The sequence below is a fragment of the Megascapheus bottae genome, chromosome 15 (assembly GCF_031878675.1).
Source record: "Megascapheus bottae isolate mThoBot1 chromosome 15, mThoBot2.hap1, whole genome shotgun sequence".
NCBI classification, from domain to species: domain Eukaryota; kingdom Metazoa; phylum Chordata; class Mammalia; order Rodentia; family Geomyidae; genus Megascapheus; species Megascapheus bottae.
Window position 1 is genome coordinate 12,409,101 of NC_143523.1, and position 18,982 is coordinate 12,428,082.

An 18,982-nucleotide genomic window follows, 5' to 3' on the forward strand; every position below is an offset into this window, starting at 1 on the left:
AAGCCAGGCACAGCTTCCATATTGCACAGATACATTGTGAGAACATTACACAGTTCAAATGGGAAAACTTCAATGATAATTGACTGAGACAAATCAGAGTTCTATCAGGTGAAGAATGTGGCTCATTACTAAAATTAAACCCAAAGACTACTCTGCTATAGACTTTGAAAAAAAACCATGTGCACATTTATTTATAGCAATGTGAAGCAAGGGTAAACTTTAGTCTGGGAGTTGCTATGGCAACCGGTTGTGAAGGGATACTTTTCACCCCACACAGTGAATCTGAGTCACTGTTTCTGCAAGTACCAAGTACTGGAAACAGTTAGGTAAGGGGACACAGTAAGAAGTGACTTCCATGTGTTCTTAACAAAGCCAGCTCACAGTGAGTACTTGTGCTGGCTCTTGGTCTGGACTAAAATACATCAACAAGAAAGAAACTTAGAAGAGAAACAAATTAAATGAAGTTTTAGTTGGTTATGAATCAAAGCCAGAACAGTAATTTGGAAGCAGCATCGGCACAAAGAAATAGAAGAGTTAAAGCTTTTCTGTGCTTGGTTTCCTGGCTTAGCTAGAGGGTTCCATTGTGAAATCAGGGATAAAAGAATATTTGGTTTGTGAGGTAACATCATTGCTATTCTACTTACTAATAAGCATGATGAGCACATTAAGAAATATTTAGCATCTTGTAAATCCTTTATTTTGAATACAGTTACATCCAAGAAGACTGTGACTGTATCTAAAATGGAGGATGATGCAGGGTCCATTGACTAAACAAATCAATAAATACAGTTTCCTGTTATTCAAAGTCTCTGCTGGGAGTCATGTATGGGGAAACTACTTCCCAGCTCTGCTGGCTCTCTGTCTGACTTAATGAACTTCTTACAACGAGTTAAGGAAGAGCTGCAATATGCTTTTACTTTTAACAATGGTGGGCATTCTAAAACAGAGACCCTTCATATCTAATATTTTATTCTCGACTGGGTACCAGTGGCTCACGCCTATAATCCTAGCTACCTAGGGGGAGCTGAGATCTGAGGATTGCAGTTCAAATTCAGCCCAGGCAGAAAAGATTCTTACCCTCAATTTATCACCAAAAAGTCAAAAGTGGAACTATGGCCCAAGTGCCAGGGAGCCAGCCTTGAGCAAAAAAGCTATGGGGCAATGCCCAGGTCCCAAGTTCAAGCCTTGGTACTGGCACACAGACACCAATTCTCAATAAATAGCCAAAGCTAATATAAATTAAATCAGAAATATGAACACAACAACCAGGCAGATGCTTGTGAGGATTCTTTGCATGGGATGGGTGCAGTGACTATACTGCAAACATGCTTCTCACAGTGTCTCCTCCAAAGATCAGAACGTGGGAAGGTAAAAAAGAAAGTGCTGCTGCTTAATATTTTAACTTAAAAAAAGAGAGCTTATAACCAACATTTGAAGGCTAAGTATCAATTACACAACAAACTGGACACACTAAGCTGTCGATCACACACAGCAGGCTGGGCATGGTACAGCTTGGCTATCTCCGATGGTACTGCCAACCTGCCTAGTCACATGACCTTTCCCCAAACCCTGTAACATGTAAACAGAACATTTAGAAGGCTGTTTCTTTAATATCTTTACAATCTTTTATACAGAAGACTGACAACAATGAAAAAAATGTAAACATTAGGAGGCGGTTGGCATTCTGATTGCTGCCTGAGTGTTACCAGCTAAATGCCCACCTTGGCACCACCTCCCGCTTCACTAAGAAAATCAATTATAAAGCAATTTCATAAAGCAATTTTCAGAGAGGGAGAAAGGAGAAAGGAAAGAGTTTTAAACCCAGAACATGTTAATGAGTGTAAAAAAATACTGTTTTAGCAAACATGACCAATGATGAGCCAATATTGAATGCTGTAGCAAAAGTGACAGAGTTTAAATAAACAGAAACTCATATGTGAAAATCAATCACGAACATGGCGTGTGCACAAAAGATAAAAGAACGCTTCTTTAAAAATATATAGTATATTAATCAAGAATTTCTTTATCATATTAAATTGTTATTCTTAGAAAAACTGAATAAAGTTATACTACAGCTACACATTTTTATCTCCTATAATCAATATTAATAATTCACTTGATGGTTCTGAATAACTTTTTTTTCATTTACAGTTTAAATATTTTGTTTGGTAAGAATCTTAACCTTAAAAAGTTATAAAATTAATGATTTTTTGCTACTCATTAATCCAAAAGAATATAAGCATTTGAGTCCCAGAGAAAGTCAAAATGCTTTGCTACCCAAAGGATATTAAAGTAACATAAATATCCCCAAAGTCATGACATCAGAAAATTTGTAGCTTTTCAGTCATTAGAAATGCTTATTTCCTGAAGTTCCTGTGATTGTACCCTGGCGAAGCCAGCATGCAGTTCTGTGTGGGAACCATAGATAAAGCCAATGAAAACATTGCCACATTTTGCTGAGTGGTCGCTCAGTTGGTTCTTAATGGTTCCGTCCAGTTTTCATCGATATAGGAGGTTTGTCCTCTCTTGTGGGGAAGAATAAGTCTTCTCTGACGAAATGCCCACACAGCACAGTTCCAGATACCCAAAAGATGGCATTCATGGCGTGGAAGAAGCATGGTATTTCACGAATGCGATGGCTGCCAGCTCCTTGCAAAACTCTTCTAACACAATCACACCCTCCAGCAATGTGATGTGGTCGATACTGGAAAAAGCAGACACAGAAATCAGCATATCACTCACTGTATGCAGTGCAAGTTTTGGAAGGAGAAGGGAAAGCACTGACTTACATGGGGCCTTCAGGCTCCAAACCCAGCAATCGCTTTCTGACTAGTAGAAGCTTGGGAGTGAAGTCTTGAATACGCTGAATTCGAACCATGAGGTCACCAACAACCTACACAGAAACAGGGAACTTGGTTCCTGAAATCAGCCACATCAAGATAGACCTGCATACAGATAACTTCTTGTCCTACTTCTAAATAAAGAGCCCTGGCTTTCAATTCCATGGTCATCTCTGACCAGGGGATCATATCAATTCTTTATAATATAAATATATATTATACACACACATACACACAGACACAATCACACACATATGTATTTTTTTGCTGGGTCTGGGCACTGTCCCTGAGCCTCTTTGTGCTCAAGACTAGTGCTCTATCATGTGAGCCAGTGTCACTTCTGGCCTATTTGAGTAGTTTATTGGAGATAAGAGTTTCACAGGGGCTTTTCTGCTTGGGCTGGCTTCGAACTGGGATCCTCAGATCATAGCTTCCTAAGTAGTAGGTATCTACTATCTTCCATCCTACTGTATTAATCACATGTCATGACGGGAAGATGCAACTGGGACAGGCTTATCATTCCTTACAGAACAGAACAGAACTAAACTCACCCTGACGATTACAGAAAACAGGGATCGACAGCCGGAGGCAAGGTTCACATAGGGGTCCAACAGGTACTCGTGTGTATGTGGGTGAGGAAAGAGGGAGAGTCTGGATAACACTGAAGTCACCTGTAAATTCACATCGTAGGGCTGTGGGGAGCAAAAGACAGCCAGTGTGATTTACCACCATTTCTTACATACAATAACAGATGCCAGGTTTAGTTCCCCCACAACTGGATGGCTGTCAATTCCTTAGACATTTCTGGTATGCCATATCACACTTTCGGCAGGCACCAAGAGCTCATACATATAATCCTAGCTACTTGGGAGCAAAGAAATTCCATCTAAACTGACAGTCAGGTGACTGCCATCCATGCTACACCAGAAGGAAAGATAGGGAGAAGCACAGGTGCTGGCAGCTCGGGCAAGAGTTTGTGAGACTGTTCTCAACAAAAATGCTGGGTATAGTGGTGCCTTCCTGTTATCCCAGTTATGGTCAAAAGTATAAGTAGAAGGACTGGAGAAGCAGGCTAGCCTTGACAAAAACTTGAGACTCTACTCAAAAATAACGAACGTGAAAAGGGCTAAAGATATGGCTCAAGTGGTGGGATGCCACCAAGTGCAAAGCCTTGAGTTCAAACTCCCGCACTGCCAAAAACAAAAACAAAAACTCACAAAAAGGAAAACAAAAAAAGGAGAAAACAAAACCCCACAGAACTTCATCATGTAGTTGTCAATTTGCCACAGAAAGCAGCTCGGAAGTACTTTCCAGAACTGGTCAACCTAAGAATAAAACAGTTTTGTATAAAAAAAGCTTCTGTTCATTTCTTTTGCCAGGAACCTCTCATACCTCACACTGTCTTCTTGAAAGCAGTCAAGAGAACTGATTGGTGGAAACAAAATCCACTACCTGGAGAAGGACTTGAATCCCAAACTCATTTCTCTTAGCAGCTGATGGCATACACAGCTACCTACACTGCCAAAGTAAATCACGCCCTTTACACCACCTCTCTCCCTTACATGTTCTGCAGCAAATTCATAATTTTTACGGATGGCCAAAATTCAGTTTGAAATGATGTTTAAAATCTTCTGAATTGAGCCCAACAAATTATGGCCAATGAATGTGTCAGCATTATTTATTCTACACGTGTCTGTATTATCCAGCTGCTATCTTTCAGCACCTCTAGCATGGGAAAAAATGTGCTCGTCTACAACAGCTATGGGACATCAGGTAATGCCCTGAACATACAAAACACACCGGAACCCCATCAGTTGGGTACAATCAAGTTTTATGAAAAAGCCATCTAGAAGAGAAATAAAGAAGTAATAAAAGTACTTTGCTGAAAACTTACAGTAGGACCTGCCAGAGTGGAATGTGGAATATATATGGAATATATGAAAAAAAATTGGAATTTTAAAATATTACCTGATCAAGGATTCTTCCCATTCTGTCAAATAAGACTTTTAAAAAATGACCTTCAAAAAAAGAGGCTTCTAAATTACACTTTTCCAATGCTTTTGGAGATCCAGGCCACTCCCATCTTAAGCAGATAGCACAGTAGTCCCGGAACTAGGGAGGAAAAATGTTTAGATCATTAAAGAATTACCAAGAAACAAACTGAGATGAAACAAATGACGGTTCAAAGAAGCATCTGAAGACCACAGCAGAGTGTGTGCTGTGGACCGGGGGAGCGGAGGGGGCTCAGTGGGATTAAGCCAGCTACTTTTAACTAGGTCTGACCTACGAAGCAATGGCTTCAATTTTTTTTTTGTCTCGTTTCTAACATTTCTGCAATTGTTACCATAATTACATCTGTTATCACAAAATGGAAATGAGGGAAACTACATAAACAATAAAAGCAGTCAAACATTTAAATGTCATTCTTAAAAGTAGTTTGTTTGACCAGGAGCGTGGGCTAGTGGTAGAGTGCTTGCCTAACGTACACGAAGCCCTGGGTTTGATTCCTCAGTACCACACATACAAAAAAAGTCAGAAGTGGTGCTGTGGCTCAAATAGCAGAGTGCTTGCCTTGAGAAAGCTCAAGAACAGTGCCCATGTCTGATTTCAAGCTCCAGGACTGGCCAAAAAAAAGGAGGAGGAGGAGGACGAGGAGGATGAGGAAGAAGAAAGAAGAAGAAAGAAGAAGAAAGAAGAAAGAAGAAAGGAGGAGGAGGAGGAGGAGGAGGAGGAGGAAGAAAGGCTGTTGTTTTACTTGGTTGGCATGTGAACTTTGCTGATCCCTGTATTGAGTTACATGTCAATGTGAACTTGAATTGTTTCAACTATTGTGGATTAACTAGATGCTGATGATTAATTCTATACGCTACTATACTTCAACCTAAAAGATTTCAGTGAAAATTAAAATTCTTCACTTAAAATTTTTCTGACTTGAAAAACTCTGAATTTAAAAACTCTGTATTTTGAAATTTACTTTCAAACATTGAAATATTCTATTCTAGTTGCTTATTCAACAAATACCAAACAGGTATGGTGTTGTAAAACATATACAGCCCTAAACTACATGTGCTGTGGGATTCAATGGTAAACCAAGCACAAATTCAACCCTTAGAGATCAGTGACCTAACCGTAAACATCAAGGACAACAATCACTACAGTGATAATACCATAGAGAGGGGAAATTCCATTCTCTTCAGGGGGCAAAAGAGGATAGAGCTACTAACTTTCCTGCTAGAGAAAATGTTTAAGAGAAAAACCAGGAGGTTCTCCTGCAAAAGCCTTGAGAAGTTTTAAACAGAGGGCTGAGCACATGTAGCCATGTTGCAGGAAACAAGATCAAGACACAAAAATCAATTATATTTCTATACACAGCTATGAATAACTAGAAAAAGAAACCCACAAAATATTTCACATGTGATATTAACAAAAATAATAGCCAAGTGTGGTGGCTCCATATCTGCAATCCCAGCTTGGTTGAGAGGGGGAGATTAGTTAGGGCAAGAAGTTCGTGAATATCAATCTCAACAAATAAAGCTAAGGAAGGTGGCTCCCACCTGCCATCCTGGCTAAGCAGGAAGCTAGGAGGATCATAGTCCACACCCAGCTGGGGAAAAACATGAGATCCTTTTAAAAAAAACAACACAACTACAACAAACAGGGCTGGCTATATGGCTGAACTGGTAGACCATTTGCCTAGTGAGCACAAGTCTCTGAGTTCATACCCAAGTATTGTCACAAAAACAAAACAAGAACCAAAGACTCTGAGGAATAAATTCAGTCAAGGACATATAAGACTTGCCCACTAAAAACTAAGAAATAATATTGAGTAATATTAAAGTCAAACTGTGCAGATGGAAAATAAGTGGAAATCCTTAGATGTCCAGAAAGGTTCAGTCAGAGAAACAGAAAGCACATTTAGGGGGCTGCCAGCTGGGATACAGGGGGGAGGGTGGGGAGCAGAGGGACTGGGATGGGGAGAGACTGTTCAGTTCCTACATGGCTTCTTTAGGGAGTGATGAAAATGATCTGGACTGAGTGATTGGTGATGGTGGCATAACACTGAACATACTAAAACCCATCAAACTCTACACTAAAATCAAAATGTTGAGATTTCATCATAATACAAATTTGGTTAAAGGAAGAAAGGAGTATTTCATATCGGTCTGTCTTTAACAGCTTCCAGTGAAAAGTGCTATAGAGCAAAGCCAACACAAGCAGACCTTTGAGACAGGCAGAGAGTGGAGTCAGCGGGAGACCACACTGACTCCCTGTCTGTACAGAACTGGGGAAGAAGGGGAAGGAGTGGCCTGTGGACGGGGCCGGGGTGGCTGTGGGGAAGATGAAGATACCATGCCCAGGCTGCATAGGGGAGAAGGATCCACGTGAGATACAATTTTAAGTGAAAAGTCAAACAGTATAGAGACCCAGTTAGTGAGATATAAACTCAGGCCAGCCACACAGGGACAGCCCGTGTCAATAGGGTGCCAGTCTTATTTCTAAGGACTCATTTCTTTGTAGTAATGGCTGTGGGCAAGTGGACAATGTGATGAGGTGTGTGTCCATTCTTAAATTTCATTTCTAGTAACGACACCACTTACCTGCCTATGAGCATCTCGGAGGTAGGTGTCATATCCAGTGCCCTCAACATGGTATGATGACTTTGCTTCATCTGGTACCAGACACAGAAAACTTAAGAGGAAAAAGGCCACGATCAACCACAGAAATAGCCAGAATTCCAGAGGATCTATCAAAAAAACTAACTAGTGATATCTAAATTTAGCCAAGAATACAGTGGAAACTTGAAAACTAAAATTGAGTCTTGTCTATCTTGAATTAACCTTGTAAAACTTACTAAAATATTCTTGCATTATTTTAAAGGTCTATTACAAAATTATTAATTCCACTTAAAATAAAAGCCTAAGAAAGACTTTTTTCCTTTTAATTACTATGCAATGACAGATTGTCCTATGCGTTACCATCTATCAGACAACTGCCCTTAAATAACTGAACTTGAGAGAACTTTAGGCATAATTTTGCATTTTGAACCAGATACAATTTTTTTTAATATCAACCGATTGACTTAGCATGACAGTGACAGCATTACAGGGGAGAAAAAAATAAAAGAGAAAAATGACCACAGAAATGACACTGAAAGAAAGGTATACCCATGAACTGAATAAAAGGACTAGCCCTATGCCAATATTCAATAAGTACCATTAGTCCAAGTGGCAATTCTCAGTATGGTAAATTTTGAGAATTACTTAAAATTAATTCATTTAGACAGAGAAAAGCGTGTGTACTTTGAGGGTTTACTCAGTCATATTATTACATTTTTTGCCTTTTCTGTTTCTTTTTTGTGTGTTCCTTTTTGTTACTTTATTATTATTATTAGCAGTAGTTGTAGTAGTAATACTACTACTGTTACTTTTTTTTTTTATCAGTTGTGGTGCTTGAACTCAGGCCCTGGGCACTGTCCCTGGACTTTCTCAAGGCTAACACGGTACCACTTGAGCCACAGCACCACTTTCAACTTCTTTTGTATATGTATTACTGAGGAATTGAACCCAGGGCTTAATGCTAGGCAAGCACTCTACCGCTAGGCCACGTTCCTGGACCTGTTACTTTTTAAGGTCCCTCCCTCCCTAGCTTCCTCTCTCTCTCTCTCCTTCTCCTTCTTCTCCCCCCCCTCCTTCCTTCTTTCTTTTTTTTGCATTGCTGTGCATCTAATCTTGAAGGTTAAACATATTAGGCAAGTATTCTACTGATCTATATATACTCCAAAAAATAAACTCCAGTTATCAACTGCTGCCATTGCTATCACTTGTTATATAATTGTTGACATACTGCTCAAAGAAGACTCAGCTCACAATAGCAACCAGAAGCAGAACTGGTATATATCAAACAAAGTAAAAGAAAAAAAAAGAAATGTATACTGCAACCCACCTATTTACAATTTTATGGACTTCAGTCTTCCCATCATTTCTGGGGTGATCTGGACTAGTAGAAGGTGAAGAACTCAGCCACTCTTGGTTTGACAACATGTTATCTGGTGAAATGTCAGTAAATAATGGATCTTCTTCCAGATCTCTAAGTTTAATTTAATGATGTACAAAAAACATTTATTACCACGTTTTCTAAGTCAAAAGATTCTCTGCTGTGTTTGAAGAAACTACAATTTTTCTAATGGAAAGATTTAAGATATAATGTATTTATATAATAGATGATCATTTTGTGTTAATAATCTCAAGGATATCTACCAATTTTATTAGATTTAAGAAATATATAATGTCTCTTGGAATTTAGAAGAATGGTAGTATGAATACATTTGGATTTTACTTTCTAAAATTAAAATATTAGAAATTAAGAAAAAACAATTACTAATATTATTAAAGGGAGAGAACTAAGAGAAGACAGAAAGTTCTCACATTATGAAACATTCAAGTCCCAGATTGGACAGAAACTTACACTGCTCCTGCTATTAATCCATTCTCTACCACATCTTTGTCTTCTGGACATAAAGGTTTGTATTCTGTATAATTTCTTTCTTCAAGGTTTCTTAAGACCAAATTGTAAAGAATGTGCTCATTGGGTTTTTGCAAAAGGTGTTCAAACATTCTCAGTGTCATTATGCTTATCTGAAATCAAAATTGATCCAAGTTAAGTAGAAAATAACTGAAAAAGTTGTTTTAATTTAAATCTTAGAAAAAACCATCACAAGTGTGTTTAAATTGGTATTTCCAAGAATCTAATAAGTCATTAGATATCTTACCTCATCAGATATGTGATTACAATGTTCAATTAACCTATGTCTTAGAGGATGTCTGCTAATTTCAGACAGGGTTTCCGGTTCCCTCTGTTCTCCAAGGATAAAAAACACCATTTCTTGGAGCAAGACATCAGAGGTTACTTGTCTAACAATGCGATGGAGCACAGCAGTTGACGTCAGAATTCCTATCTCGGAACTGAGCACAACACACTATGGTCAGTGGGCAGGGTTGGCAGAAATGACGACTTCTATCATTGTGAATAAAGGAATGAGGCTACTCACGCTTGCATTAACTGAGGTTCCATGACACCAATGAAAAATCTCTCATGGACAGCTTTGGCAAGAGCAACGGCAGCAGTCTGCAATATAGCATGTGCACTGTCATTATTATTATTGGTTCTGTTTTTATGAAAAGAAGAGTCTAATTTGTAAGTTCAATAAATCAGTTTCCACTCTCCACCTGAATTAATGTGGAAAGGTAAAACTGCCTGTTGACTATTAATTACATTAAGTGCTAGCCATTGGGCTATTTATTTTTTTTTTTAAAGAAAATTTCCAAGAATATGAGGAACAGGACAAAAATTACCTCAACAACTTCAAAGTATTAACAGGAGAACTGGAGGGAAGCCACTCATAGGAAGTCAATGTTTGTAAAGCATTGTACCATAAGTTAAAGAAATAGAAAGGATAGAACTTGAACTCTGACCTTTTGCAGAACTGTAAATATATCACACTCATACAATAATACATACAACTTATTCATTAGACTATACAAACTACCCTAAGATGATTAAATTATATTCAGGAACATTAACTAAAGATTAAAATTTTACTTAGTGGCAACTTACATTTTAAAAATATTAATTAAAAAAAAACAAAAAAATTCCAACCTTTTGTGCTTCTTTAATGAGTTGATCACAATAATCAAACCAAGAAAAAAAGGAAATTAAGGCTCGTTTTCCTGGAAATGCTGAAGCATCTTCTTTATGACTGTAGGAGTCCAAGCTGCAGACATGGAAGGGAAGACAAGCCAAGTCCAAGGTTATTGAAAGCCACAACCCCATTTATACATTTGGAAAAAGGAAGGCGAGGGTGAACAATCTCAGAACACCTGGTTTGACATTCACAGAGGTGACCTGGATCACAATTAGCAGATTACTGATCAAAATAGCCAGAGATAAGAGAAAACCTTTAAAATGTACAAATTGTTTTCTGTCCTGAAGTGGAAAGAGAGAGACTAATATAGAACAGAGCAGCAGGAGAAAAACCACTTAGCCCCTCCCTAGACTTCTGCCATAGATTTAATTAATCATAATATAAAGGTAGCAGCAGTTCTCAGCTGGTAGGACTCAGGAAAATGCAGGCAACGTTAGATCTGAAGAAGAAACAAGCTGACCAGCTGCTCTTCCTTCCTGCCCTGACGTGCAATACTGTTAACAAGAGGCTGGGCTAATGGATGGTGGAAAATGTAGTGCAGAGAAAATAAGAGAAAAAGAGAAGACTAAATATTTGGAGAAAACAATAAAGGGAAATTATATCAAAATATCAGGCATGGGCCGGGAGTTTGGCCTAGGGGTAGAGTGCTTGCCTAGCATGCACGAAGACCTGAGTTCGATTCCTAAGTACCACATACATAGAAAAAAGCCAGAAGTGGTGCTTTGGCTCAAGTGGTAGAGTTCTAGCCCAAGGACAGTGCCTCCGGCACTGAGTTCAAGGCCCAGGATTGTCAAAAAAAAAAAAAAAATCAGGCAACAACAGCTGGCCAGTTTATGAATACTTTTAAGTGCTTTGAATCTAGTACCATAAAATTTCTGTAATAATCATATTTTCCTATGGAAATCAATCAAGGTTGGCAGAGGAGTAGAAGAATAAAGTGGGGGAGATTTCACACAAGTAGTACACAGAAGTCTCTGCTCTAAAGGCTGCACAAGTTATGTATCAGCAAGAAAAGTCCCTCTTTTTATAAAAGTAATCAGATAAAGAGACTGGTTTTAAAGTAAACCCTTAAAAACTGATCTGCAGAAGGCTAGGCACAAGAGGTACAGGCAGGAGGAATGCAAGTTCAAAACTAGCCTGAGCTATATATAGCAAGACTCTTGTCTCAAAACATTAAGGTCTGGTTGCAGCTCAGTGAAGGTGTTTGTTTAGCCTGTGCAAAACTCTAGGTTCCATCCTCAGCAACGCACACACCCCACCAAAATAATAAATACTGTGAACAAACTAAGAGCTTGATTATAGTATAGCTAGACTGAACTTACATCACTTAGTTACCACTAACTGATAAATTTAATATACAATACCCCTATAAGAACACATCGCTGTGTTTTTTAGGTAAAGAGTCAAAGATTTCCATCCCTGTAAAATATAGGGAAAATACAGAGAATGGCACTTACCCCCAGTTAATTGCTTCTACAGATTCAATATCTAACGGATCCAGTGACTGAGGTAGGGCCTTGTACAGAGAGGCAAGTCTGTCCGTCAGAAGTCTACACAGGCAAGTGCTCTGGGTAAGGCACTTGGCAGCTGCAGGCTCTGGCAAACTCACTAATAACATCAAACCCTCACAGGCTTTCACAGCTATTCGGCCATCCTGCAGGAGTGAAAACATAACCCTCAATTAGATACACACTGAATTAGATCTGATGTGAAAGGATTGAGTGTGGATTTTTTTTTCTACTTTAAATGCCTTTGGTTAAAGTGAGGTGATGACTCACAGGACTTCTGGTGAGATTCAATAAAGAATTCACTAAGTTGTAATCCTGATTGGGACGCACAACCGAGGCCTCTGGCAGTGAGGTGGCGCTGAGGTCATCCAAGCTTGTAGAAAGCTCATGGGTCTGATGCGGGGGCTCCTCCTCTGATTCGGGGTGCTCCACTCCAGCAGCGCCAGACAGAGCCTCTGGCTGACTGGAGCCCGCTGGATCAGCTGATGAGGAATCCTGCCCTTTCAATGTGCCGTCTGAAATCACACTGGCTGCTCCTTTGGAAGCCAATGATTTCATCTTGTTCTGAAAAGGAATCCATGTTTGTAAGGTTTATGTTAGGAACCTTATAAACCAGAGCTTGTATTTTCATGGATTTTGCTATGACTAGTTTTCCATATGCCTACCAAAGCAGTTAGTGTTATGCCAAGTGAAAACATTCTGATTTTTAACACACCATGTTTTAGATAATTTTACAAACATGTTCAAGTTGATACTTTTGATTATAAAATGTCTTACACTGATCATAAATAATGAGAGATATTAGAAATACTTATTTGATTACTGTTAAAAACAACTAGGACTAGTGGAGAAAAAACATTTTAATTGCAGATAGTGTTTTCTCATCACTAGGCTACCATGAATATAATTGCCTCAATGTTAATTTTTTTAAGAACATGTGGGAAAATGTAAACTCACAAACAAAAGTGCTTTTTTTTTTTTTTTGATCAGTCATGGGGCTTCAACTCTGGGCCTGGGCATTTATCCCTGAGCTCTTCAGCTCAAGGCTATTGTCCTACCATTTGAGCCACAGCACCCCTTTCAGTTTTCTAGAGATAAGAGTCTCCAGGCTGGCTTTGAATCATAATCCTCAGATCTCAGGCTCCAGAGTAGCTAGGATTACAGGCATGACCCACCATGCCAGGCACAAAAGTGTTTTTAAGTCCAAAAGTTACCAGCATTACATTTAGTTTTCACAGAGCCCTTAAATTTCCTTAAATATAGAGGAACTTTGTCTAAGTTTTTTTTCCCTTATTCTTCTGCTTTTTAAAAACCCAAGAAACTACTCTGAGGCCATTTTTATGTGTATTTGGGAATAAGATTTGCTTGAAACACTAATACATCCCTAGGAACCCAGAAAACCTTGCCTAATGCAAATTACTCGTGTCTAGGTAAATGTATCTCACTTTCCATGCGAACATAAGAGCAATAATCAGATTTCACATTATTTTATCATAAACCAGCTTGTCTACTGAGCCAATCACAGCCAACAGCCACTCAGTCTATTATGGCCTGTGCTCATCATAGAAGCACATGAAAGGCTGCATAAATTCCCAGTCTACTTCCAAAGTTGCAGGAGAGTAATTATAAACCAATTCTGCTGTTAAAAGCATCTCCTTTAGAAATGAGCATGCGGCACATATGTTAAAAGAAAACAACTCTCTGGCACTCAAGGAAGACTCTACTTTTCCAATTTCCTACAAAATCAACTGCACATCAGCCTTCGTGAAAGTAAAAGTTTAATCCATCTAAAATTCTAACAATGTGATTAGAAGAAGTGTCTCAAGTAAGAGCAGTGAGACGAAGCCCCACTCCCTACATGACTGTTTCTCAAGGTGTGACTTGACACTGCCACCACCCTGGCCTTGTGTAGAGCTTGCTAAAACAGATTCCTGGATTCTCCTCAATCCTGCTGAACTCAAGCATCTGAGCCAAGCATTTGCTCATTTGCATGAGAAACTGCTGCCCTAACCTGTGCACTTTGATTTTACTATGGATGCCTACAGTGAAGACACCCTTTCTTCTTGAGGGATCTTATTGGTCCCCTCAATAACATGTATCTGAGCACTGAATACTTGAATCTTTTAAACCCAGACATCTCTCCCAAACACAGATCCATCAGGCTATGAGGATGACTCAGGGAATCCAGAACCAAAATACCATCTTCCCCTCATAGCAAGCTCCCTTGGGGCTCCTTCCCTTTCCTGCTTCTGTCCCTGAGCAGCTACATGGCACACAGAACCCACCTCTAGCACGAGAGCCCACTTCATTTCACCTACCCCTGCCTGCCCTCCCCACCAACTACAGTCCCTGTTCACTACTTTTTCTCTTTGAGACCCATCCACATCCAAGTTGGTCTGCCTGCTCCAGTCTCTTCCCAAAGGAGCTCACTGTACACCAGATGCTGCCCAGTTCTCAAGATGCAGATACTACCATGTAATCATCGGCTCACACGCATCAGTGGTTTGCCAATCTACAACTAAGCATAAATGCCCGTCCTGCCATTCAAAACAGCTTCTAGCCTGTCCACTGAAGCTCTTCTTCCTATGTATTACACTTATTTCCTCCACACACTTCATTCCTTATGCTCACCTAGTCACATCTAAATATCTGACAAGGCTCATTTCAAAGAAGACCTTCCCATTGTCTTTCCTAATATCTCAGAACAGATATAATCTCTTCATCTTATACTTTAAAAGCATTTATTTTGCATCTAAGTGTCACCTTATTCTACAGTGAAATCACATCTCAACCGTCTGAACATTCCTCTTACCCTCTTTTTGTTGTTGTTAGTTTTTTTTTTTTGTCTTTTCTTTTTTGGCACTGGGGATTGAATCCAGGATGTTGCACTTACTAGGTAAGCGCTTTGCCACTGAGCTACATTCCAGCCCCCTCTTGCCCTCTTAATACAATCATAAACTCCTTTTTAACTCATCTACCATATGTGTGCGTAATCCACAAGAGATGCCTATACTGGCTGACATAAGTGAACAGACATCAGAGTACAGGGGGACAAATTATTTTTGTTCTTATTTTTTTTTATTTTTTATTTTTTGCCAGTCCTGGGCTTGAGCTCAGGGCCTGAGCACTGTCCTTGGACTTTCTCAAGGCTAGAGCTCTACCACTTGAGCCTCAGCACCATTTCTGGCTTTTTTCTATGTATGTGGTACCGAGGAATCGAACCCGGGTCTTCATGCATGCTAGGCAAGCACTCTACCACTAGGCCAAACTCCCGGCCCCTATTTTTGTTCTTATTCATATTTAAAGTACTAAAATTGCATTTCTCTAAAGATTTAGTCATTCAATAAGGTTAATTAAGCAGTTGTTACATGTTGTGCTATATATAAGAGAAACTGAGAGCCAAAGATTAAAACAGAGCCCTTGTCTCAAGGAGCTTACTGCCCAGCAGGAGAAAAGAAAAAGCATGTAAAGATTTCTAATGCTAGGGAGACTGTAATAACTAACATTGAACAGTCAGTCTATGAATATGCTTTCCAGGCAGAAGACTAGAGACACCTCCTTCCCACTTTAGATGAACATGTGCTATAAAATGTACATGTCACTATTCTGAGGGGTGTTCTTTGTAATAAGATTAAATGTAAATGTCTCTCTGAAGGCAAACATACAAATGACATTTCTACTAATGCACGTAGGCCTGCAAATTTTCCCAGCTTCTGATCTAGGGCTATGTACTTCTGAAGCTAGTTTTAGAGATTTTGTGGTAGAAATCTGCCAAGTTTAAGTTCCAAGAAAATTCCATGCATCTAAAATATACTAAAGGGTCTGAGATAACTTCAGGGAAAAAAAGAAACTTTGAGAATACAAATACCATACTCAGCAAACTAATCTACTTCTTATAAGCATATTAAAACAAACAAACAAACAAAAAGCCCCCCAAAACTCTAAGCCCAGTGCTGCTGGCTCATGCCTGTTCCTGCTACTCAGGAAGTAGAGATCTGAGGATTGAGTTTTGAAGCCAGTCAGGGCAGAAGTCCCTGTGAGACTCTTATTTCCAATTAACCACTCAAAAACCAGAAGTGGTGCTGTGGCTCAAAGTGGCAGAGCACAAGCCTTGAGTAAAAAAGCTCAGGGACTGTACACACCCCACTTTTTTTTTTTTTAACTTTTACAACTGGAAATTTCTGGTCACTTAGTGAATCAGGCCTGTAATCCTAGCTACTCAAGAGGTTGAGATGTGAGGATCCAGGTTAGAAGCTACCCTGAGTAGGAAAAGTCCATAACACTCTTACTTACAATTTTGTACCATAAAAAGCTGGAAGTGGAACAGTGGTTCAAGTGGTAAAAGTTCTAGCCTTATGACAAAAAGCTCTAGGACAGTGCCTAAGCTCTGAATTGAAGCACCAGTACTGACCCAAAAAACCAAACCAAACCAAACAACAAAAAACCCCCAAAACCAATAGGAAATTAAATCCAAGACACGGGTAGACTTAAGTCAATTATGATCTGGTGATCAGGGCTCTAAAAACAGAACAAAATCCCAATCCCAACCATGCTATTGGACTGGATGGTAAACCACAACTTGGTAGCATGCCTAGATTGGCACCTGCCATCCCATCGTACGGAGGCCAATGATCCACTAGAGCTAGCTTTCCAGCTGCTGGTTCTACCAAAATGCTAGCTTGTCCACCTCTGATTTCTCTAGTAAGACATTCGCTGTCCAGGCCTTAGCTTTTGTACTTTGTCTATGCCGATACTGCCACAAAGATCTGGTTCAACTACATTCTTTGAAAATCTCTTTTCCTAGGAGATTTCAAGTTAGAATAAACAGTAATATTAAATGCAAAATAATTCTAGGAAGTGAAACAAGCTCTCTGATAACTTTCAAAACCCAATTCCTCCCATGATATTCATAGAATTCAATTTTCATAGTGATCTGAATGCAAGCATATTTTGAAGTTTGAGAAGTGCAGCTTACCTCTAGAAAAAAGTTCACCAGGTAGGGATCCTGTTTCAGCTTTGCACACACGATACAGAGAAACTGAATTTCTTCATTTTCCGTTGGTGTTGCCAGCACTTCCCCACATAGTCGAATTAATTTCTGTCAAGAAAAAAAAAAAACTTCTTTAACTTAAGTAAAATAATTAAGCCAGGCACGTGTGGGCTTACGTCTATAATCCTAGCTACTCAGGAGGCTGAGATCTGAGGATAGCATTCAAAGCCAGATAGCACTTAAAGAACTTGAGACTCTTATCTCCAATTAATCACTAGAAAACAGGAAGTGGGGCTGTGGCTCAGGGGTAGGGCAGTAGCCTTGAGTTGAAGAGCTCAGGGACAATGCCCAGGCCCAAGGGTAATGCAGTAGCCTTGAGCTGAAGAGCTCAGGGATAGCACCCAGGCCCAGAGTTCAAGCTCCATTGTCCACAAAAAACAAAAAAAACAACAACAAAAACAGTAAAACAATTTAAGACCTCTAAATTGCCATCTATTGCCCTTCAAGACATTAAAACTTTCAAGTAATGCAAATACTTCATATTAAATGTATAGACGATGTTTATAATCATCTATAGAAAAACAAATTTGCTAGGATTTTTTTCAAGTTAATTACCATAAAAAGTTGATAAAAGTATATAATAAACTTCTAAATAGAATATAAATACAAGTACAAGTGATAAAATCATATAAGAAAAATTCAACTATTTGTTTACTGACCTGCTACTTTTAATTTCCCTTGTTAACTTCATTCTTAAAAAGCAGTATTACTCCTTTACAATGTTATTTTAAAAAAATCTTTGATGCCAGGCACTGGTGGCTCACACTTACAATCCTAGTTACTAAGGAGGCTGAGATCTGAGGATCACAGTTTAATCAAAGCCAGCGCCAGCACAAAAGTTTGTGAGGCTCCTATTTCCAATTAACTACCAGAAAACAGGAAGTTGTACTATGGCTCAAGTGGGAAAGCACTAGCCTTGAGCCAAAGAGCTCAGGGACAACTCCCAGGCCCAGAGTTCAAGCCCCACAACTGACCAAAAAAATTGAAAAAAGACAAACTGAGATTGACTACAGAGGCAACATGAGCTTACTGTGATTAAAAAAAAAAAAATCCTACTAAGAGAAATCAAACCAGCTATTTTAAGTAAGGGGACAAAATACCTGCACTGGCCTGTGTACGTTTATGTGTGGGAGCAGGGGCTGCCGGATTCTTCCCAGAAGTTTCGTATAGAACACCAAGACCTGCTGCTTCATTCCTGGAGGACACTGGGAATGGAGGCCGAAGAGGAAAGCCAACAGGAGAGAAACAGGTAACACAAGCACTATCAGTGACTGGCATGTTGAGAAGCACAGTGACACGTGAGACCCATGTTATAAGCATAATGACATGTATGCTGAGACCTCAGCTTAACAGGAGACCATGGCCTCATGTGATTACAACAGCATGATGTTGACATGTTGTTGTGATCAGAATTTGGACAGGCAAAGTCATCCAGGTAGTGGGGAGGTAACAAGAAGTGGGCTCTCTGCCAGAGCAAAAGCAGGGTCTCATCACGCTAATGACTATCAAATAACTTCCCACCATGAGGATAGGCCTCCTAATACATACAAATACATGTAAATGAAAAGAATTCTATAATATTAACGACTATAATTTATTCTAACTGTTCTCAATTATTTGCAAGTTTTTACCTTATCACTATTATAGGCAAAAAATAAAAATTTTAGAGCAAGTCTGTTATTTTGCTATAAAGTAGGTAGACCTGATGATTATTCACATTGTGGAGAAAGTAGGAATCAACAGTGATTTGCTCTATAATTAAGCAGGTGATATGGCCTCACAGTTAAAATACCCTTGTAAAATGCGTATTTCCAAAGTACTTTCACAGACATGCTATCTGTAAACAGTGAAAATACAATATAACTTTTTGGGGGGGGGCAGT

General features: G+C 39.2%; 1 protein-coding gene across 1 annotated transcript in view; it reads right to left on the reverse strand.

Moving 5' to 3' along the window:
- Positions 1 to 1,154: 1,154 nt before the first annotated feature.
- The window catches only part of Fhip2a (FHF complex subunit HOOK interacting protein 2A), a 28,223-nt gene continuing 10,395 nt past the window's right edge, over positions 1,155 to 18,982 (reverse strand). Inside the window, exons 4-17 of the mRNA XM_090345797.1 lie at positions 18,201 to 18,305; positions 17,026 to 17,148; positions 12,321 to 12,614; positions 12,000 to 12,196; positions 10,497 to 10,611; positions 9,889 to 9,965; positions 9,610 to 9,802; positions 9,306 to 9,475; positions 8,784 to 8,927; positions 7,439 to 7,529; positions 4,809 to 4,952; positions 3,392 to 3,532; positions 2,790 to 2,893; positions 1,155 to 2,704 (exon numbers count right to left, since the gene is read on the reverse strand). Of these exons, the coding sequence (XP_090201923.1) occupies positions 2,599 to 2,704; positions 2,790 to 2,893; positions 3,392 to 3,532; positions 4,809 to 4,952; positions 7,439 to 7,529; positions 8,784 to 8,927; positions 9,306 to 9,475; positions 9,610 to 9,802; positions 9,889 to 9,965; positions 10,497 to 10,611; positions 12,000 to 12,196; positions 12,321 to 12,614; positions 17,026 to 17,148; positions 18,201 to 18,305 (2,004 nt within the window). The 3' untranslated portion in view covers positions 1,155 to 2,598. The remainder of the gene's footprint in view (positions 2,705 to 2,789; positions 2,894 to 3,391; positions 3,533 to 4,808; positions 4,953 to 7,438; positions 7,530 to 8,783; positions 8,928 to 9,305; positions 9,476 to 9,609; positions 9,803 to 9,888; positions 9,966 to 10,496; positions 10,612 to 11,999; positions 12,197 to 12,320; positions 12,615 to 17,025; positions 17,149 to 18,200; positions 18,306 to 18,982) is intronic.